This window comes from Anabrus simplex, chromosome 1, assembly GCF_040414725.1.
Source record: "Anabrus simplex isolate iqAnaSimp1 chromosome 1, ASM4041472v1, whole genome shotgun sequence".
NCBI lineage: Eukaryota > Metazoa > Arthropoda > Insecta > Orthoptera > Tettigoniidae > Anabrus > Anabrus simplex.
This window is the reverse complement of record NC_090265.1, coordinates 177248887-177272109: the sequence shown is the minus strand read 5'-3', so window position 1 is coordinate 177272109 and position 23223 is coordinate 177248887. Positions and strand designations below refer to the sequence as shown.

Genomic DNA, 23223 nt, shown 5'->3' with positions numbered 1-23223 from the left:
TTTTTCTCTGTCAAAGAGGTTATAAAGACAAAGCTGGTCAAGAAGAACCAGTCTAGGAAATTCAAATGGCACAGAGTCGCCATATGTCAAGTTAGGGAATAAGTTACAGTTAAGTCAGAGAAACAATATTACATTAACAACCAGGTGTATGGTTATAGCCTAAGAGAAATAGAAATATAAGGTTATATGAGTAGTTGAACGTAACGAACATAAGGTTCGGTACAGAGTTAAAAAATTGAAAAATTATTTGCTAATAAGTTCAAAACATTTTCATTAAATTACCATTTAGACTGTGGTGTTCTATGAGACAAATTAATTCTAGCTACTCACCAATCACACCTCCTCACTTGTTGAAAATTTGTGGACATTGCTGTGCAAAGAGAATGCCATCTCAAAGTTCTCCATATGAAGTCTCCGCTGATTGTCCCAGAGCCTGATATTGAGGAAATGACCTTTCTACATCACAGAAAAATAGTCTGGCATACTTCACATTGATGTTAAAAATTAAATAACTGGAAAGGAGGTTCAACCTATTCAATACTCAAAAGAAAGAAACGTAGCAATCACATTTCTATTTAAATGGGACCGGTTTCGACCTTAGTCTAGGTCATCATCAGCCATAAAAACATGTAAAATGTTTATGAATGTTGGAGGTCAGTTTCACATTCTGTTAGGCACAAAGACACGACACCACATTCTGTCCTGCACAAAGTCACAACACTACCAATCAACATGCGAAGATCAAAAAGGCTTGAATTCGCAGACGAACAGATCTGTAGTAGAAAGCCGCCAGCTCCCGGTGACCAGCGCGGCACACTCAAGGTCACGCGCTGCGGCCAAACACCAAAGTAGAGTGGAGAACGTTTCGAAGGTCCAGAACCTGTCACGGCTGCGGGAAGCCAAGTACGTATATGAAAATATACGACGCCAATTAGTACAACCGGAGTACGGTTGCTCATTCGGTTGTACTAATTGGCGTCGTATATTTTTATATACGTACTTGGCTTCCCGCAGCCGTGACAGGTTCTGGACCTTCGAAACGTTCTCCACTCTACTTTGGTGTTTGGCCGCAGCGCGTGACCTTGAGTGTGCCGCGCTGGTCACCGGGAGCTGGCGGCTTTCTACTACAGATCTGTTCGTCTGCGAATTCAAGCCTTTTTGATCTTCGCATGTTGATTGGTAGTGTTGTGACTTTGTGCAGGACAGAATGTGGTGTCGTGTCTTTGTGCCTAACAGAATGTGAAACTGACCTCCAACATTCATAAACATTTTACATGTTTTTATGGCTGATGATGACCTAGACTAAGGTCGAAACCGGTCCCATTTAAATAGAAATGTGATTGCTACGTTTCTTTCTTTTGAGTATTGAATAGGTTGAACCTCCTTTCCAGTTATTTAATTTTTAACATCAATAATTTCAATACGGAACAATGAAATTTTTATCTTTAAATACTTCACATTCTCAATGTCCACCAGTTCACCTTCTGAAACTGTGGCAACTTGATGCAATATTTTAAGTCCTACATTTCTTTTACAAACAAATTTTAATTTTTCTTTCAAAGTTTCCAATAATTAATCTGTTGAGCAATCTTATTTTTGTTTCAGTATTATCCAGTTCTGTAAGAGTCTCTGTCAAGATGTTTGTTGTTTTTCTTTTTTGAGATGCACAAGAAACTCAAATTAGCAGAAATTTACACCAATTCATTTCTTAAAGTGCTGTCCTTTAGTAGAGTTTGAATTTTTTTTGTTAAAGCATTTTCTTTTCCAGTTCCAGCAAGATACCCATGCTTTGCTACGGTTTTAAACTAAAAGTTATTATTCAAAGTTTTACATTTTGCAGAGTCCACTGTCAGCTGAGCCTGTAAAATACATGCTCAGTTCGTACATCAAACGATTTTGGGGGATTGATTATTTATTTTCTGATCTAACACTCATTTGAACCCCATACAGAAGCATTGGAATGTCTTGAACCCTATTTCATTTAACATCCAGGATGTAAAAGCGACCTGCCTATGAAATTTTGATGGTAGGAAGTACTTTTATAAGGAGTGAATGTTTTTAAATAAAAGTATTCAGTTTGTGTCTGAAATGGTTTCGGAAGAATGGATACTGTGTTTTTGAGGGATAAACACCATCCAAACCCCTTAGCGGAGAAATATTTTGAAGTATACAATATTTTACACCTAGGACATAAAACAAGACCCTTCTCGTAAAATCACAACATCTAGGATTTGGAATTTTGTCTTCGTTTGTTGAACCATTTCGGAGTAAGGAATGAATATGTTTGTTTCTGGGTTTTAACCTCCATTTAACTCTCTGAGGGGTTAAAAATTGTTTGAAAGCTTCCGTTATTTAACACCTAGGATATCATTTGAAATTTTAACTTCATAATTCAAATGGTTTCATAAAAATGCATATATTTGTCATCATTCCTCACCCCCTGGTCAAAAACCCCTTAGGGGTGTATTGTTTTAAGTCCACTTCTTCTTTGTATCCTCATAAAAAGAATTCAACTCCTCCTACACCCCTATTAAGATGATCCCTCCCGCTGCCCAAATAAGTGTTTCTTTATTTTCAAAGGAGATTCCAAATTACCATTTTCACGGTAGTAACATCCTTCATTTTTGAGATATAAGTATCTTGAAACAAAGAATTCAACTCAACTTAATTGGATTTTACAAAAACAAAAGAATATGTGTTTATTTTTATGGAGATTCCAAATACAAATTTTCATGTCTGTTACATATTCAGTTTTTAAGATATAAGTAATCCTCATAAAAAGAATTCAACCCCCTTTTCAGTCCTTTTTACAAACCCCATCCCTGAAGTGTTTTTTTCTGAAACAAATGTGTGTTACTTTAAAAGGTATTAAAAATACCAATTTTCATGTCTGTAATATTTTAAGTTTTTGAGATATACTGCAGATATGCTCATTTCTAAAATTCACCCCTTTAACATTTCCCCTTAAGTGAATTTTCAGGAAACAAATTGTGCTTGTACCTTTACTTTTACAGGAGATTCCAAATACCAAATTTTACATCTGTAACATTTTCAGTATTTAATATATAAGTATCCTCATGAAATGAATTCAACACTTTCTTCAATTCTTTTCACCCACCCCAACCTCTTAAGTGGATTTTTAAAAAAACAAAAAGTCAGTGTTTCTTTATTTTTTAAAGAAGATTCCAAATACAAATTTTCATGTCTGCAATATCGTCAGTTTTTGAGATCTTCACAAAAATAATTCAATCCCTTTTTCAGTCCTGTTTACAACCCCCCTTAAGTGAATTTTCCAAAAAAAATAAAGTTTCTTTATTTTTAAGGGAGATTCCAAATTCCAATTTTCACGTCTGTAACATCTTCAGTTTTGGAGATACCATTATCCTAATAAAAATAATTCAACCCACTTTTTCAGTCATTTAACCCCCTTAATTATTTTCCAAAAACAAAAAAAAAAAGTGTTACTTTATTTTTAAAAGATAAAAAATACCACTTTTCACAGCTGTAATAGGTTACGTTTTTTAGATATACTGTAAATATGTTAATTTTAAAAATTCACCCCCTTTAACACTTCACCTTAAGTGGATTTTTGGAAAATAATTGTGTGTGTTCCGTTACTTTTACAGGATGTTTTGAGATATATTGTAGATATACTCATTTAAATAATTCAACCCATTTGTCACTCCTGTTTACCCCCTCTTAAGTAGAATTTCCAAAAGCAAAAAAAAATATTGTTTCTTTATTTTTAAAGGAGATTCTAAATACCTATTTTGATGACCATAACATCTTCAGTTTTCAAGATTTAAGTACCATTATAAAAGGTATTCAACCCCTTTTTCACTTTTTTTCACTCTCTTAAAAGGATTTTCTGAAAACAAAAAATACGTGTTTTCTTATTTTTAAAGGAGATTCCAAATACCAATTTTCATGTCTTTAAACTGTTAAGTTTTTGAGATATAGATACACCCATTTTAAAAATTAACCACCCTTTTCACCCCCTTAGCGATGGAATATAAAAAAATTCTTCCTTAGTGAGCACCTACGCTGTAAAATAAAAGTATGCTCAAAATTTAATTTCTTTATGTCCAGTAGTTTTGGTTCGGCGATGATGAATCGGTCGATCGGTCGGTCGGTCGGTCGGTCGGTCGGTCGGTCGGTCAAGATATATTATTTTATATATATAGGTTTTCATTTCATAAAGTTTAATTTAAATTTAGAAGTTATGAAACTTGTTTCAGTAGTGTTCTTAAATTGGTATCATAAATAAATTATAGGACTCATTAAACCGTTGCTAAAATGAACCACTCGTAATACGTGTGATATGACAGTAAAGCATTGCCACTGTATATGTACTTTCTAAGTTATTGCTGAAGCAAGCAATTCCAAGTAAGTTACAGTGTAGCCTATTGTTTGTGACTGAATATTAACATCAACATGCTTAAAATAAGCAAGAGGCAAGACAAACAACTGAAATACCACAGTCTTTTATGGAAACAGATTGAAGACAGATCTATTTGGACAGTTTAGCACAACAGTAACAAAGGAAAATCATTGCAAAGCCTCTCCTGAACCTTCTTCATCCTCTAAGTTCTAGACAAGTTTCTCATTCTTAGATAGATTACAGAGAGCAACACAGCTCAGAACTACATGGCATACATAATCACATTCAAGCCTGAAATGATTCAAGCAAGGAAATTTCTCTTTTAAGACACCGATTGCACACTCCACAACTCTCTTTGTTTTTTTATGTGCTCATAGAAATGAGCCTGGTTGCCTTCATGTCTAATTATGGGTGCTATTAATCAGGGTTTGAGAGAATAAATAGAGTCTCCTAAAAGGACCACCCCTGAAAATGGTCGCCATCCTTCTTCCATACTGTGGAAAAGTCCACTGTTAGGTAAAAATGTTGTCATCGCTTGTATATCTGGCCAATTTGTGTGGGCATAATAAAACTTGAGTTCAGCACCAGAAACAAGCATCACATTTATGGAATGATTTTCATGTCTGTCAACATAGATAGGTTCAAAATCTCTGATGCATCCATATTACAGTTCCATTTGCAGCCCCTTAAATAAGAGGCATGCCTGCTAACAGACTACTGTAAACTGATTGACTACTTAACGAACATCATCATCTTACAATTACTTTCTCATCATTGCTATCATTATCTTCCTTAACCCTAATAGGACCACCTGACGATATATCGTCAGTGACAATCCTTGCGAAAAAGACCAACTGACGATGGGGGAGATCTAAACCTGCCTGAAGTTGAATGGAATGGAGCTGCAAGTGAAGCCCATGAACAGAAACTGGCAAATAAGTAATTTGGGAGGGAGGATTTACACAAGTACTGTAGTACAAAAACCGACTCGTCTCAATAACTTGCTAGATGTATTCTTGGTTAAAACATGGGAAATTATTGATAAAACTGAGGTTATTGAAGGAATAGGTGACCATAAGGCTGTAATAATGGATGTAGGACTGGTACCAAAAAGGCTTAATGAGAGGGTCACACAAGACAAGAAATTGTACAGAAAAACTAAAGGTGATGAATTTGGGACTTAACTTAAATCACAACTTAAATCACAATTAAGTTGTTGGATAAGTGAAGGGAGTAATGTGGATACACTTTGGGCTAAATTTAAAGGAATCATTTAGGAATGTGAGAAGAGATTTGTACTTGTTAAGAAGGGTAAAATTACCTCAGACCCTGTTTATTATACAAGGGAAATAAGAAAATTAAAAAGAAAATGTAGAATAGTAAACAGGAAAATCAAAGAGTGTAGGGAGAAAAAATCTCCACTGCTGATGTTCTATTTGTGGCTGATTATTAAGGCCTTTAGCCAGCATCTGTGTTAAAGTCCTCCATGGCGAATTCACACAGTTTTATCCACAAGCACATTCTCTCGCTCTAACCATCAAGCTTGCTGGGAGCACACAGAACCCCAATCATTACTCCTGCTTGGTGAAGTAGCCTCGGCGCATGTACGGATGACAAGAAGACTACAAATTTTCACACTCCACCATGCCAATTTCAAAGTTTCTCAATAATGGATTTTCCAAGAATGGGTATACAGTTCAACTGATATCATCGGAATGTATCAGAACATAGTTTCAGGGTAGGCCATTGAATATGAAATAAGAGTTTAGAAATGTCATAAATTTCAATACTCTTCAAGAGTAGAGTCCTAAACATGGAAATATCCCTCTAATCTATATATTAAACATTTTTATGAAAACTAAAGTCAGTCAGTCCGGCCATTCTATCTGGTCGATTTCCTTCATTTATTTTAACTGAAAGGTATTCATGCACAGATTTGTCATCAGGCACTATAAATCACTTAACTTCTGTCTTCCTCAAATAATTTGATTTTTCAATTTTTGGTCTCTTTGAAGCATTCATATCTTTGGTTCTAATTGAGGTATGGAGTTTGTTTTGGTCTAAGAACACTCAATGGATCAAGCTCCTTCAATTCAGTGCTTAACTATTAAAATTGGTTGATTCTGAGGAAAGTCATGAGTGCACATTCAATTTGACATCTCATTTCTTCAGTATTTTTTCTCATTGAAGCAATGATATCTTTTATTCTAATTAAGGTTTGCAGTTCGTTTTGGTCAAGTAACATTCAGTGGATCAAGCGCTTTCTTTTGAGGTAATAACTACTTAAATTTGTGGATTCTGAGAAAAGTTATGAGTACATTTGTCTCCACGACAAAGATCTTTGAAGGACTTTTTAACAGTTCAGCGCATAGTGTTGTTCCAAGGAACGTTTCATTCAACTTTTTTGTGTGATGAACTGTCAAGTGTTTTGTTGACATAATATTACATTGTATTACCACAGCAGATCATGTGCTTTATTTCATTAACTCGAAACTTTGCAAATACATCCGTGAGAATAGTAATGAACAACACCATACTTTGTACATTGCAGGCAGAGCCAGCAGGAAACTGCTAGTTCACATCTAAATTTTATTATAAAATATTAGAAAATATTAATATCCCTAAGCAGTCATTCTTAATATATGTACAGAGGGTTCCAAAAGTCCCATCCCCTCCTCCACTTTCGAGACATTAATGCGAAGTGTTCTTTCAACAGCATGTATATGATGAAAGGTGGGTGCACAGGTAAATACTGCTGGGAACCACCATTCCAGGCTGTCTGTGCACACATAATTTTCATGGCACAGTATTAGTCGCCTCCAGGAGCGATGTTAAATTCTCCGCAGCATTGCTGGTGTGATTGAAGCAAATGCATTCTGAACAGCGTCTTTGAGATCCTCAGTTGTCTGATAACGATTGTGGGTGACTTTCTGTTTGATTTGTCCCCATAACACATTATCACAGGATATCAGATCGGAACTTCAGGATGGCTATTTGAGAGGTGCCAGTAACGTTGGTGATCCTCTTCCAATCCATCTGTCTTTGAATGCATCGGTAAGATATTCCCTTACACGTATTGCAAAATCTTGTTGGATCCAGACTCGAACAAGAAATCCCAGATGTTCCAATTGCGGTATAAACCAGTCCTGTAGCATGGTAAGATACATTACCTGATTCACTGGCACAGTGTCGTAAGTCTCAGGGTCTTCAAAAAATATGGATTAACCAAATGTGTGGCAGACATTGCAGCCCATAACATCACTTGAGGTGGGTCCATTTCCATTTCCTCAAAGAAATGCATTTTCTCCTTAGACCAGAATTAAATACACTCATGTTCATAAAAAGCAGAACACCTTGAAAGACTAGAGATAGGAAGTTTATATTCACAGGGCATGTTCATTATTATGTTCTCCAGGAATGATTAGCATTTCAGTCACCTAGGTTCAGCATGTGTCCTGTTGCCTAGTAGGCACTGGGTCCTCCATGTGCACTGATAAGTTGTTCCATGCATGATGGCATCAATGCATATAAGGTGCAAATGGCATCCTGGGGTATAGCCATCGATGCTGTATTCACCTGGTTCCACAGTTCATCGTTGGTGGTTGGCATTGGGTCACAGCGCCGCACCTTTCGTTTCACCATATCCCACACATTTTCAATTGGCGACAGATCCAGTGATCGGGCAGGCCAGGGCAACAGTTTGACATCCTGTGACAACAAGAAGACATGTGTTCATGCAGCAACATGTGCTTATGCATCATCCTGCTGAAATAAGGCATCTGGGGTGTCGTGCAGAAAGGGTATGGCTACGGGTCACAGGATGTCGTTCACGTAGGTCAAACTGACCAGTGCCCTGGACATGCAGCAACTTTGATTTGTGGTTGTACCCAATAGCACCCCACACCATAAGGCCTTGAGATGGTGCTGTATGTCTTGTGTGAATGCCTCTCCCCCTGTTTCCAGCGATCCAAAATTCGGCCATCATTTTCAAACAAACAGAACCTGAATTCATCCAAAAACACTATCTGCTGCCATTCTTGTCCCCAGTGACATCATTCCATACACCATTGCAGTCTAGAATGTTTATGCACATTTGCGAAGCATCCTGCAGGTCTGCTCAAGTCACACTGATCCATTACCTTTGGTTTATAGTGACAATGAGAGCCGCAGGCACATTTTACCAGTCAGTGGTGGTGCACCAAGATATCGCTGTGGATCTCAAATCTGAGGGCCAACATGGTTCAATGCTAATTATTTCTTCAGAACATACTAATGTACATGTCCTGTGAATATGAACTTCCTATCTCTAGTCTTTCAAGGTGTTCTGGTTTTTATGAACATGAGTGCATTTCTGTCTTTTGCACTACGGCAGATGGCGCATTCATCTGAGAACACTTTTCCACGTCTGGAAATTGTGTCGAACACTTGCAGTAGCCGCACACAGGCATCATGTTGGTTCTCCAAGTCTTGATCACTCAACTCATTCCCAAACAAGGGTCTGAATGGTTTTAGGCATTAGGTCCTTCCATGTTTGTTGCTGTAATGTCATTAATGGGATGTTCAGTTCCCCTCATCACTTACTTAGTGACTGTTTTGGTGACTGTTCCACTGATGCTGCAAATTCTGCACACATGTCTGCTCTTGTTGTTGGTCTTCCAGAGTGTGGGATGTCTTTCATGGAACCAGTTTCAAATAGCTTCTTCTCCCAATATAATATTGTTGGTTTTGATGGTGCAGCTGTATTAAATCTAATGTTGAAATAATTTTGAATCTCTTTCAGTGTGTGGTCTTTCATCAGCCTAGGTACTCATGATAATTCATAGCTCCAGGATGTAATTAGATTCATTGGCCATTATTTTCATGAACCAATATCACCTGCAACAAGAAAAAGCATACAGTACACAGGTAGGTGGGGAGTAATAGGACTTTTGGAACATCCTCTACAATGTTCCTGCTTCCTCAGCTTCTCACAGCATTCATGTTTCTCCTTGTGCTCAGTGGCTAACATTTTGTATATAGTCATAATCTCTGTCAGATATGAGTCTTATTTGGCAAATTGAATTATCATTTTAGACAATTCTCATTTTATTTGGCTCATAAGTAAATACAGTCATTGACTTAACAAGGTTGTTTCCCAGCCCAGATATTGAAGTGTCACCTGGTCGAAATGATCACATCCTCATCATACTTATTTTCGTGCCTTGGTCTGTTGCTTCTCATACAAAACAGCTCCTCGGTCAACCTCACAAGGTTGAATGAACCTCGTTCCAGCCCTCTATGTGCAGTCCTTGGAATAGCCAGGGAACTGAAACTGGGGACATGGAATAAGAGGCAGTCACATGCAGGGCATATTTGCTTTACCAATGTTTGTTTCATTTTTTTTCTATAGGTATTGTACTGCCCTGTCCCACTTGCTGCTGTCTCCGAAGGGATGAAATATTTTTGCACTTGTTCATAAGCATTATAATTTAGTTTTGGCCATCAAATCAAAAGACCTGCATCTGGAGCTTCTTAGAAATATGCTGAGTGAAGGCCATGATAAGGCTACATTGTGACTTGCCTTGTCACTAAAATATTGATGATTAACCCTTAGCACTCGAATAAATTTGAATTTTTCTGGAATAGTATGGGTGCAGTGCTATCTATTCTTATGGCTAAAACTTAACAAAAACTGAAATTAGAGTTCTTTACATGAATTTGTTGGCAGGCAGTCGTTTACTTTTACCCTCTGTATGGCATGTCTTGAAGGAAGCATCTCCTTGAAGGCGTTATGGCTAAAACTTAACAAAAACTGAAATGGGAGTTCTTTACATGAATTTGTGCAGGCAGTTGTTTACTTTTACCCTCTGTATGGCAAGTCTTGAAGCAAGCATCTTGTTGAAGGCCTAGTTTCATTGCAGAGATTTTGAATAAGATGTGGGTTTCTCTTTGCCTTTCTTTGGTCTATCTATTACTACATTCAGCACAGTCCTTTGTAAAATTCCAAGTGTGCACCTAGATGAAGTGTGGCTCGCCGTTCAGTAGCCACTCATCTTGATTGAAAAAATACATCCCACAGCCCGTAAACTGGTACTTCATAGACGTGGTACTGTCCAAGCATTGCTGAAAGCTTAAATGATGCTGATAATGTTAATAATTCATGGAATAAACATATCTGATTGGATGTTAAGGAAAAGTCATATTTCATTCGTGAGGCTATTTTACCCGAAATCTAAAAAGTAACTGTGAATGATGGGTCCTTGACCTGTTTAAAGCATTTCTGTGTTGCATATAAATGCATATTTTGGGCATTTTTATTGCTTTGGTCATATTTTGCTCATTTTAGTGATATAAGGTCATATTTGGTTATATTTTGAGCATTTTTTTCTAAATAGAGGCATTGTTTTTAACAAGGCACATGTTGTCTGTGTCGATTTTCAAACACAGGATTTCAAAATACTGTAGTAAAGGTTCTTTTCCTGAAGCAGATAGGTTTAGAAGTCATGATTCCGAGAAAGAGATGTATGAATGTATGCCAACAGTTACTAAAAAGTGTGCTAATACTTCATTTTTGGTAATTTTTCTAATGGAAACAGAATGAGAACTATGCCTCAGGGCTATGATACTAAATTAATGTATAAATTTAATTTACCTACTGTAGCTCTGCCTGTTTGCATGATTAAATACATGTTCTGTATTATCGCTTATCACTTGGCTAAATGGTTAACGTGCTGGCCCTCGGTCACAGGGGTTCTGGGTTCGATTCCCGGCAGGGTCAGGAATTTTAACAATAATTGGTTAATTCCATTCACACGGGGGCTGGGTTATGTGTCGTCTTCATGACCATTTCATCATGACGATGCGCAGGTTGCCTACAGGTGTCAAATCAAAAGACCTGCATCTGGCGAGCCGACCTTGTCCTCTGACACTTCTGGCACTAAAAGCCATACGCCATTTCAATTCATTTGCTTATCACTTTTTGGCACATGTAGCGTTTGTAATACTCTAATATTTGCTACCTATCCCTAAAATGCTTAAGTCATATTTTACCTTTTTTTTAGGTTATATTCAACTAGTTTTTATGACATACTAGCTGATGTACCCGTGCTTCGCTATGGAATTTTACATTGTATTCAGAATTGTAGGTTAGGTAGAGTACACGTTGTGAGCAAGACTGTGTTACATTGCATAGCTCTTAACGTTACCCTAGAAACGCGACGAAGAAATCACTAAACGTCTTTTCTCACTGACGACTGCGTTAGGGAATTGCGTTGTAATGGTGGACACTCACTCTCCACCTGCCTTTTTACATCCTCAGAAAGACTGTCTTTAGTACTTTTCCGAACTGAAATGAACAAGGTCATTAAAATGACGTCAGTTGGAGTGGCGCGAGTAAAAGCAATGATTTCGCATAAAATACTCGATCAAATGAAAAACCACACATTTTCACACTTTTAATGAACAGTACTATGCTGCCAATCTAACAGTCCAAAGTTCCAGAGCTGGAATGACCAGGCCGCAGAAAGCCGTGGTCCATGAGCACTCTTGGTCTTTTTTTGGTGGGGGAGGGGGGATCGAATAGTGGAGAGTCCCAGGGCAAAAGCTATGCCCTTTTACTAATATCTTTCCTAGGAGTACCCGATGAGTCGCAAAATATCAATTCACTACACTGGCGGTGGAAAAATCTATCTGATTTGGAGACAATTTTTTCCTCCAAGCCAGAGGAGAAACCCCCTCTTTACTGCTAATTTTGAATAAAATGAATGTAGAATTGAATAAAAGTGAAGAGGAAAAAGAACTTTTTAAGGAACGGCTCTTTTCAGACATCAGCTAGTTGTGGTGCTATAATTTTGAATATGCCTAAATGGTAATTCTAGACCAGGTCATACTACTACCATTGCTACTACTACTACTACTACTACTACTACTACTACTACTACTACGTGATCCTCTGCCTTAAGAGTGCACACTGCTCATTCAAAACAGCGCGTCAGAGTAGGGATCGAATAGCTGGAATACTATGATGAACCAGTGAGTTACGTACCTGCAGTACGGTATCAGAAAATGTATGAAGCGGGGGAATGACATGCTAAAGAAGAAAGTTTTCTGACTCCCCAGCTATTTCCTGCCAATATTCAGTCAGGCTGTTATACTCGGTACGCAGCAGTAATACCATCTATCGCAGTTGAGCAGCAGCATAAGAGACAACGAACATCACCACAAACAATGGTCAATGTAATGTTATTGTTGATCAATGTTATGCGGTATCAGTATTGTAGGCCTTCACATTTAGTTTTCTTCCGACTCTGGAACACCACTCTTATCATAGTCGGTACGGTAAAATTGAATGAAACATAAATGCTCGGAAATTGTATTCTCTATAACTTTAGTTAGGTAGTACTTTTCGATAGGACCAATAACATAGGTATTTAATAATTACATTTTAGGTGCCTTCCCCTAAACTACAATTTCATACAGGGAGAATGCAATTGTTTATAATTTAGACTGTAGTTTCTTATTCCCCGACTCTATATACCGACTTTCATTACATTCTGTTAACTCGTGGCTCGGCATTGATATGGACTTGGCAACAAAAATACGAATTCATGAATATCTGTGTTATCAAAGCCGGTATGGTAACAATGTATGACATAAATGATCGGAAATTTAATTCTATATATTCTATATAACTTGTAGTGGTTCATCCCCCGACTTCACGTACCAATTTTCATTAAATTCTCTGTAGCCGTTTTCTCATGATGTGTGTACATACAAACAGACAGACAGACAGACAGACAGACAGACAGACAGACAGACAGACAGACAGACAGACAGACAGACAGACAGACAGACAGACAGACAGACAGACAGACAGACAGACAGACAGACAGAAATTACGGAAAAGTGCAAAGTGCATTTCCTTGTTACTATGGACATGACCGATACAGCAATACCATTCTTTTCAAATTCTGTGCAATGTGCAGACAAAACTCTTATTTTATATATAGGTATATAGATTTGCTTACATATTTTGTGCTTCTTTAGGTCATAAACATTCGAACCCTATTGATTATGATAAGAGTTCCTTGCTTTTTACCTGGGCTCTGGACTAAAAAAATTTAATGTTCACCATAAACTACAGTCCCAAATGCAAATTAAGTGTATTTTCCCTTGCTCTATGAGCTTCTGTGTCCTAAGGCCAATGTTTAAGACTAGAATCATCCTCCCCGGTCTAGAAAGCCAAGAATAACGGCTGAGAGGATTCGTCATGCTGACCACACGACACCTTGTAATCTACAGGCCTTTGGGCTGAGCAGCGGTCGCTTGGTAGGCCAAGGCCCGTCAAGGGCTGTAGTGCCATGGGGTTTGGTTTTGTTTGGTTAGAATCATCCTCCCTTGCTGGTGGTCACTTTAAAGTGGGAGTAGACAGCAACCCTAAGAGACTTGCAACATCTTTCTCTTCTCATTGGTGAATTTATTTTTCTTATCATTTAATAACCTCCCTAACTGGATGGTGTTTCTGCAAGAAAACAAAATTAATTTGATTGATGTTTTGATCATATCTTCATAGAGAAATCAATGACAGAAATGCATCCGTTCAAGATGGAGTGTTTGTGGAAATTTTAAAGACTCACAGTTCATATTACAGAATATGTTTTCCTGTACCACCATGCCATATCTTGCCATTCTCTGATTATATTTTCCTTATTCATATTTTACTATGAGCTAGTGTGACTAAAAGGAACTGTGTGTGAGACCAGACCTAACTTCATTGTTATGTGTTCTCTGTTCTCTCTCTCCTTTTCTGAATTTTTTTTGCTATCTGTTTTTTGTTGCACCAATGTATAGAGGTACTCTGTTCTCTTTTATGAAAATGCTGATATTGACAGAGGCAGCTAGCAAGAAGTTGAGATGTGGCTGTATACCAGTTAATCAGTCAACAATGATCTGCATTTAGGGCTGTCACCCAGATGGAAGATTCCCTATTATTTACCTAGTTTTTCTTAAATATTTTCAACAAACTTAGGAGGATTTATACGTTTTGTGGACAGATTATGTGACAGAAATGAAACTCTATGGACAATGAAGAAATAAAAGGAAGTACTGACACCTGCAAAACAAAGGAAGATCCAATATCTCAGTCATGTTTCGATTAAGAGAAGCAGCTGATACCAGCTACTGCAATCCATTCTGCAAGAAAAAATGCCATGGAGGATAAGTGTTTGTAGCAGAATGGTGTCGTAATTAACAAGTTAGAGAACCTAGATTAAAAAAAAAAAAAACAGAACTATTTCAAGCAGCGGTCACTAGGAAAGACACAGCTACAGTGGTTGCCATCATCCAGAATGGATATACTATAAATAATAAAAGATTCCATGGATCAAGGAAAGTCAATAAGAAATATGAAAGGGTAGAGCATGATACAAAAAAATAGCAGGAATGTCATACTCGGCTTTTGGAGTCCTGTAGTCCTTAGTTCAGACTTGCAGGTTGTGAATTTCTCTTTCGATAACGTATATAACTTACTGTATTCTGTTTTAGGTACTGGTCGACTCGTTGGCTATGCTCTCTACTTCTTCACTTACTCCACTTGGAATGGCCCCTCTCTGTATCTGGAAGATATATATGTAACAAATGATTGTCGCTCTCTGGGTATTGGCTCTGCACTCTTCGATAGAGTGGCCAAGGTAAGCATATTCATATTGTTAGTTTTTTTTTTTTTAGTTTGGTGTTTATGTAGACAAAACATATGGGGGGATGTAAGCTTTGAGTGTTGTGAGTGTAAACCTTTTGTCATTATTTATTTCATTTTTTGTGTAAATTATTTGTTATTGGCTCGTGACATCTGGGGTTTATGATTTGCGTTGTGCCTTAGCTGCTGGCTTTCCACCCAGGTGGCCAAAGTTGAAATCTGGGTGGTCCGAGGGTGGAATTTTCTCCTGGAAAGTCATCTCAGGAAGGACGTCCTGGTCATAAACTCCTCTTAAAAATCCAGAAAGAGCCAGGGTAGCTCTAATAACCCCAGAAATAACTAAGATAAGCTGAGAAATTCAGCACTGACTCCTAACATCCCCCATGGATGATTATTGGTTTCTATGTAAAATTTTGCCATATGCAGTAACCTTTGGTATATTATGTGACTAACTTCCTGCTGAGCTCAGTATATGACTGTACCAATCACTAGATATCATGGCATTATATGTTAAGTGATGATATGAATTGGCTTCTGATTTATTGAGATTTGGAACCAGAAATTTTTGAATGACTTAGTGAAAGTAATTCAGCAAGAGATGATGTAAAATTATATTGTGTCAATAAAGGCTGAGAGTGCAGGTGTGGAATTGCGGGGGAGGTGTTGGTGGAAGCTACAATACTGGCAAGAGATAACAATCCCATCAGAGGGGGCCAGCAGCAGGCAAAACAATAGCACCAGCAAATTATTGAGGCTCATGATAAAAAATCACTTAGAAGAAGCTAGAGACTAGAGCTGATTAACAATGAAGAACAGGCCCAGAATGAGTCAGTATTGCATCAATCGCGAGTGAGTTATGAGAAAAGGTAGAGCCTTTTACGAGACGATTACGAGTTCACGACTCCTGTATGTCAGCGAGTATTGTAGTGGTTCAAGACGGTCTTGATCAAGAAGAAGTTTGTTTGTAAAATGATACTGCTACAGTGTACGACAGTTCATCAGAGATGATACGTTGCATTCCTAGCTGTACTGGTGAGGGGAGAGGAAACACAAGAGGAGTACTTCATTAAATAAGTTTAGACATTTCAACATTTATTAAGCGGGCATTTGCAGAAATTTAACATAAATGTTTTTACACTTGTTAATAATAATATTTATCAATTCATATTTAAATTATTACTATTATTATGTTTTATTTTTATTCTATATATCGAGTTGAGCCTCCATGGACTGCGTGGTAACAACCAATTTCATTTTAGTGTCTAAGTCTTGTTTTTGTTCTGGCTTTGACTTCCTGCCAGTATCTTCAAAGCCCAGCAACGAGTGCCTGTTTATGCTCTTCAGACAAAGGTCCTTTCCATCTTCTGGAAGTTGATGCCATTTTGAAACCTTGATAGTTGTTCACCAATCTTCTGAATGCGTTCCTGTCATGAATTTCTTGGTCAGAAATACCAATCTGCCTCAGATCTTTTTTGCATTCCTGAAACCATCCTGGCCTTGTTGCCTTGGATTGAATAAAATTCCATTTTCTTTTTGTTAGTCGATCATCAGTCATCCTCAAGAGATGACCATAAAATAATAGCCGTCCCTTCTTAATTGATGCTGTGAGAGGTTCTGTCTTACTGTACAAATTCTCATTTGGTCTCATTTGCCACTGTCCATCAACCCACCTATTATCTAGGATTTTTCTTAGTATCCTGTGCTCTCTTTTTTCCAGCCAGTCAGCTTGATTTACTACTTAAGGTCAAAGTTTCAGATGCATATAATCCCTCAGGTTTTACAACTGTGTTATAGTGTTGGAACTTGGCCCCCATACTCATAGACTTTTTATTATAGATATTCTTTGTAATTTGGTATGCCTAGTCTAACTTCCTCATCCTGACATTGATTGATTCCTCTTCTAATCCATTGTGCTGGATGACTTCACCAAGATATCTGAAATTCTTGACTCAACTGATTTTTCCAAGATTAGTGATCATCAATTCAGGTCCATCACATATGTTTGTCATATATGTTGTCTTCGGAATAGAAATCTGGAGTCGTACATTTTCAGCAACTTCTGACAGCCTATTGATCTTGTTGACTGCTGAATCTGTGTTGTTAGCAAAAATGACCAGATCATCCACAAAGGCCAGACAGTCAACGTATGCCCCTTTTGTGCTTAGGACCAAGTCTGAACTGATCTTTTGTTTCTTCTTGGTCCAGCAACTTCCTCCACTCTTGAATGAATTTTTCCAAAACACAATTGAAGAGTAGTGGGGATAGTCCATCTCCCTGTCTGACACCTGTTCTGATTGTAAATGGTTCTGAGATCTCACCCATAAATTTTACTTTCGACACTGTGTTGGTTAGAGTTTGTTTGATCAAATTTCTTTACATATCGTCCATTCCAAACTCTTCCAAAATATTCATTAATGACTCGCGGTCAGTGGAGTCATATGCTTTCTGAAAGTCAACAAACACAACCACATAACTGTGTCCTCCTGTCTTCTTGTACCTGATGATGCTCTTCAGGTTAAAGATCTGTTCTGGGCACGAATGGCTTTTTCTGAAGCCAGCCTGGTATTCCCCAATCTGTTGGTCAAGGTGAGCTTCTATTCTGTTCTGAACTACTTTGGAGAAAATCTTCTAGGGAACAGATACTAATGAGATGCCCCTATAGTTGTTGACACTCTTTTTATCACCTTTCTTGTGCAGAGGGTGGATTAGTGCTGACAGCCATCATCATCATCATCATCATCATCATCATCATCATCATCATCATCATCATCATCATCATCATTTTTAATATTATTATTTTCTTTCATGAACAAAACATTCTGATTTCAATTATTGTAAAATATATCTTTCAGGTATAAGCTGTTGTTAAATCTTTTCTTTCCCAGGTATTTTGTAATTTTATTTATTCTAAATTAGTGTTGACGGACTGAGGAACCTCACAGTTATAGATCAACCAAGTCAAAACTGAAAATTATTATGTATTATGAATATAATTAAGGCTAACTTGATGGATTTTGAATATAGGAAGGTGCAAGAACTTTGTAGTTACTATTCCATGCCTGTTATTGTCATCTGTTTTGTTCCTGTGCCATGCTAATGTTGACAGGTGATAGATAATTCATTATGTTAGATTATTTTGAGAAATTCATGCCTTCACTTAGCTTCTTCATTTATATTTGTTACAGGAAGCATTCGATAAAGGATGCTGTCGACTAGATTTTGTAGTGCTTAACTGGAACCCTGCTACAGAGTTCTACAAACGTAAGGGAGCAGTGGACCTGACAACTGCGGAGGGCTGGCATCATTATCGCTTGGAAAAAGAAGCCCTCAGACATTTAGCAGTTCTTAAAAAAAGGGACACCAGTGTTTCACCTTAGGGCTTTAAAAAAATTGATTTTCCTCCACATTTTCTCTTTTGAAAAATGTCAGTGTTTCTGTTAGTCCCTCAATAATAAAAGATTAAATGTATGTACCTGTACTTTTAATTATCTCATATACTCTACATTATTGCATCTAATCATAATTTTATATTAAATCAGATATTTCATTCAGAGGAACTCTTATTTAAATTAACACATTGCTGTCCGGCCTATCTGACGTATAACTGGCCCCTGTGGCCGGAAGGTTTTGGCAGAGACATGGAGTTATTGCAGGGTATCATAATTTAATAATTTTAGGTTCATTTACAGTTATATCTGTCCACTTTAATGTTTTTGGTGAGTTTTTATATTTCGGTTCATTCTGGTATTGATATCTGTTTGATTCCTCCACCATATACGCCGACAAATCATTACAAATGAACAACTTGACATCACAACCTATATTTTCAGGTTCACTCGGTGAAATTTTAACGCCAGGCGTCCACGAGAAAGACTCCAAAAACAGTATAATTTCCTGTCAGGCCACTCACTGCCAGAAATAGGGAGAATATTATCAACAGTACTTACATCTAGACCATCTTTGCTGTCTGAAGCATCAGGTCATTGCTCACATGGTGCAATAAACGTGTCATTCAACGCATCACTTCCACATAAATGCATGACACTAGTACTAGAATTATAATTAGACAATTCATCTTCACTCTCCTCACAATCACGGGAAACATATGACAAATTATCAGCGTATAATTCATGTATAATATCACAAGGAGTCAGTCCACTGTTTTTGTTTACCGGGGCTGCCATTTTTGTTTACTAGCATTGATGGATACACGGAAGATATTCGAAGGCAAAAACAAATGCAACTGACGCACTAAAACGGGCAAAACCAGTACTAAAAGAAGCATAGTTTTTCTACCATTTAGGCACATCAACGACAATCTCCAAATAGTTCCTCAATAACCTTTAGATGGCATCAGAAGACAGACTTGCACAAACACGTATTGATACGTGAGCGGACAGCATTGTGTTAAGACAGACTTGACTTGACACACACTCATTGTCAATTAAAACTATGCCCCAAGGAGGAGTTGTTGGACTGTGAGCTTGCATTTGGGAGAGGATGAGTTTGAATCCCACCGTCTGCAGTCCTGAAGATGGTTTTCTGTGGTTTACCATTTTCTCACCAGGCAAATGCTGGGGCTGTACCTTAATTATTGCCACGTCCACTACTTTTCCATCCTTTCATCGCCGAAAACCTTCAGTCTGTTACTGCAACGTTAAGACACTAGCAGAAAGAAATAAATCTAACTTGTCTTGAAGTTTCTGATGGATGATAGTTCGATAGGAGTTGTTGGAAACTTGAAGTGATAACAATATCAGAGCATAAGGATAGTTTATTGTGGAATAATAAATACTTAAAGGGACACACTACTATCTTGTTAGTCTGCCTTTAAACTGGATACTTGGATGTCATACAAGCAGGCATGAAGCCAAACAAGTTTTGTATGGTGTTCTGTGGCATGTCTGTCCACATTTGTTGCACCTAGTCTTTTACATCATGTAAACTCCTAGGCTGCTTAAGTTAGTGCATCACGTGGTCCCAGATTTGTTTGATAGGTGATAAATCTGATTGTAATTTCATGTGGCTATTGCTAGCCGGGTGCAGCCCTTGTAAGGCAGACCCTCCGATGAGGTTGGGCGGCATCTGCCATGTGTAGGTAACTGCGTGTTATTATGGTGGAGGATAGTGTTGTGTGTGGTATGTGAGTTGCAGGGATGTTAGGGACAGCACAAACATCCAGCCCCCGAGACATTGGAATTAACCAATGAAGGTTAAAATCCCCGACCCGCCCGGGAATCTAACCCGGAACCCTATGAACTGAAGGCCAGTATGCTGACCATTCAGCCAACGAGTCGGACACGGTATCCTGTGTAGTATCACCATTGTGTAGGAGTTGTGTAGGTTTGCATTTCCATGACACGATTACAGATGAAGTTCTTCCATCTGTTTGGATCACTGCATATCCAGCTCAGACTCGCCATGGAATCTGTCCATAGTACTGCCTGAGTGATGTCAAAACCCGTTGACTGGCAGAAGTTATGCAGTAGTCATGTTCCTACCAGTGCCCTCAGAAGTTCTAATCGTGACAGGTGTGAGCCTATTATTGCTACAGGATAAATGAATCAGGATGTTATCTTCTGTGGCTTAACCGTATGCCCGTTCAGAAGCATTACAGAATACATGCACCTGGGAGCCTTTTCCATGTGTTGTAGCTAGCCATTGGGGGACGTGCACCTGGGTCATTTTGTCAGGTTAGTGGGCAAGAGCTTGTCACAGTCATTGCCCTGCACCACGTGTTCTGAAATAACGGTTTCCCTACAAGAGAGACAGGGAGAATAACCTAAGTGGATCATAGAACTTAGCTGTGCTTTACAACAGATGCCAATTTGGACAAGGGAAAGTTGATCAATTTCATCAGTGCCGTATGTTCATAGTATATGGTGATTGTTCAGTCGTCACTCTTTGCACCCGTTACAAAGTTATCCATGAATGTATTGTTGTCTATAAGTGGCACAGTGGTGGAAAATGTTCCTCTCTGCATGCTCCCTCGGTGTTATTGAGAGTAAGAATGGGCTGCAGGTGAATAGGTGTGGTGAAAGTCAACTCTAGAGCTGAGGAAAAGTATCCTTCCATGTGTGAGCACTTCCCCTGTTTCCCCTTCCCGTCTCGGTTCTCCTCTGCCGCAACTGGCTTATTATTGAAGTTGAGCACCTATTTGACACAAATACTTCATCTCAAATGGTGTAGCATCAAAAGAAATTGCTTCCTTTCACATCGTTGTACTTTGATTACGTACCGTACCTATTTATTCCTTTATTGATCATGTACAACCTACAGATTACTGATGAATACTGAGGCAAGAGAAGCAAGGTTTATTTCTATTTCATAATGCAATTTGTGTGAGGCACATAGGGACTTATAACAAAAAGTATGATGACATGAGTATACAATTCAGCTCTCGTGCAACGACTGTCAGTGGCAATTTCTCACATTTCAACAAGTTGAAAACCCACCTGTGAGTGGGATTGCAAAATACAGTGTTTCCAGGAATGTTGTAAATATTGTAGTCTCGTCATTTGGAAGGTAAAAATGAACTCGTGATCTCCTCATGAAAACATTTGTGCAGGTAGAGGATAGTTACGAATATAAAGTACAAATTATTTATTATTATTTTGAGTATGCTAATGATCCTATACCCATAGTCCGACTCATTGGCTGAATGGTCATTGTTGAGGCTTTCGGTTCAGAGGGTCCCGGGTACGATTCCCGGCTGGGTCAGGGATTTTAACGCCTCTGATTAATTTTTCTGGCCCGGGGACTGGGCGTTTGTGTTTGTTCGAACACTTTCCTCTTCATATTCAGACAACACACTACACTACCAACCACCACAGGAACATGCAATAATGATTACATCCCTCCATATAGGGTTGGCATCAGAAAGGGCATCCGGCTGTAAAACAGGGCCAAAGAACATGTGAGGCACAGTTCGTACCCGCAACCCCACAGGTGTGGGAAAAAGTGGTAGAAAAAGAAGAAGAATGATCCTGTACCCATACCATGTTAAGGCATTCCTGTTTTACTTACGGCGAGTGCATAGTTCGAACTGAGCTGATACAGAGGACTACTGACGAACAGCCAAACGAACACATTTTTTCTGTCACACAAATCTGGCATGCAGCTTAGTTGAGTTGCGTTTTGTTTCACTTTCCTTACCGCCTTGATTGCTTGTCTATATAATTCAGACACTTTCTTAAAATTAAAACTAAATTTTCAGCAACTGTAGAGAGACGTGTCATAAGAAACACTCACGACATATATATAACAACCACAGGGCAGCATATATGATATAGTATCACAAGAAAACATACGAATTCCTTTAAATTCCGTGTGAGCACTGTAAACACTGTGCGTAGGAACGTCTGTCAGCTGAGCGATTATTTCACCACTTCTTCCATAGTCCACAGCAGATTCTCATCTCATAGCCTACTGTAAACGTTCAGAACGATTTGTTTAGACTTTTCTCTTAATTTCCCCTCATTTTTATTAGCTTTGAAGTATTCATCGGTGACTCAAGCATCACAGCATCACCCATTTGTTGCTCACAGCTGGCAGCCATTATGAATACTGAGCATGCTATTGCAGCCAGTATTGCCAACATTGTTCTTGGATCTATCTTCACGTCATAAAAATTATGAAAAATAAACAGCAGTGGAATGAACTTGAACAGATCATAGTAAGTACAGAATGCAGTAAGATATCAATCTCATGTTAAGTAATTATATATTTTGCTACAAATACCATTGAGAACAACATCTATTCACAGCCATCTGTGTATGAAAGATAAGAGTTGGTAATGAACCCAAATAACATACAACTTGTGAAGTATTTTTCATATTTTTACAGGGCATAAATTTTTAATTGGTCAACTCAGTTTACCAGAATATCTAACCAAACTGAGGGAAGCTCCTGACTTCAGAAACAAGCAACAAACCTAGGAACTATTCACTGCTGTGGAAGCCTCTTCACTGACCAGAAGTCTGTCTAACATCAAAGGGACCACTTAGGTCTTGAATTGACTCTCAGTTTAGTAGTTTATCTACTGTCCATTAGAGTGCAGCAGTTAACAGGAAGTTCAAACTGAAACTGTAAAAAGGGTAGTTTCTCCTTGCCATGACCTCTACAGAATCACTCGATGTGCCGTGTGCTGAGCGCACCAAATCGGTCGCGC

General features: G+C 38.2%; 1 protein-coding gene across 1 annotated transcript in view; it reads left to right on the top strand.

Annotated features, from left to right (window-relative positions):
• The window catches only part of LOC136863618 (thialysine N-epsilon-acetyltransferase), a 189265-nt gene extending 170744 nt beyond the window's left edge, over positions 1 to 18521 (top strand). The window contains exons 6-7 of the mRNA XM_067139989.2: positions 14903 to 15048; positions 18239 to 18521. Coding sequence (XP_066996090.2) covers positions 14903 to 15048; positions 18239 to 18430 — 338 coding nt within the window. The 3' untranslated portion in view covers positions 18431 to 18521. The remainder of the gene's footprint in view (positions 1 to 14902; positions 15049 to 18238) is intronic.
• The last annotated feature ends 4702 nt before the right edge of the window (positions 18522 to 23223 follow it).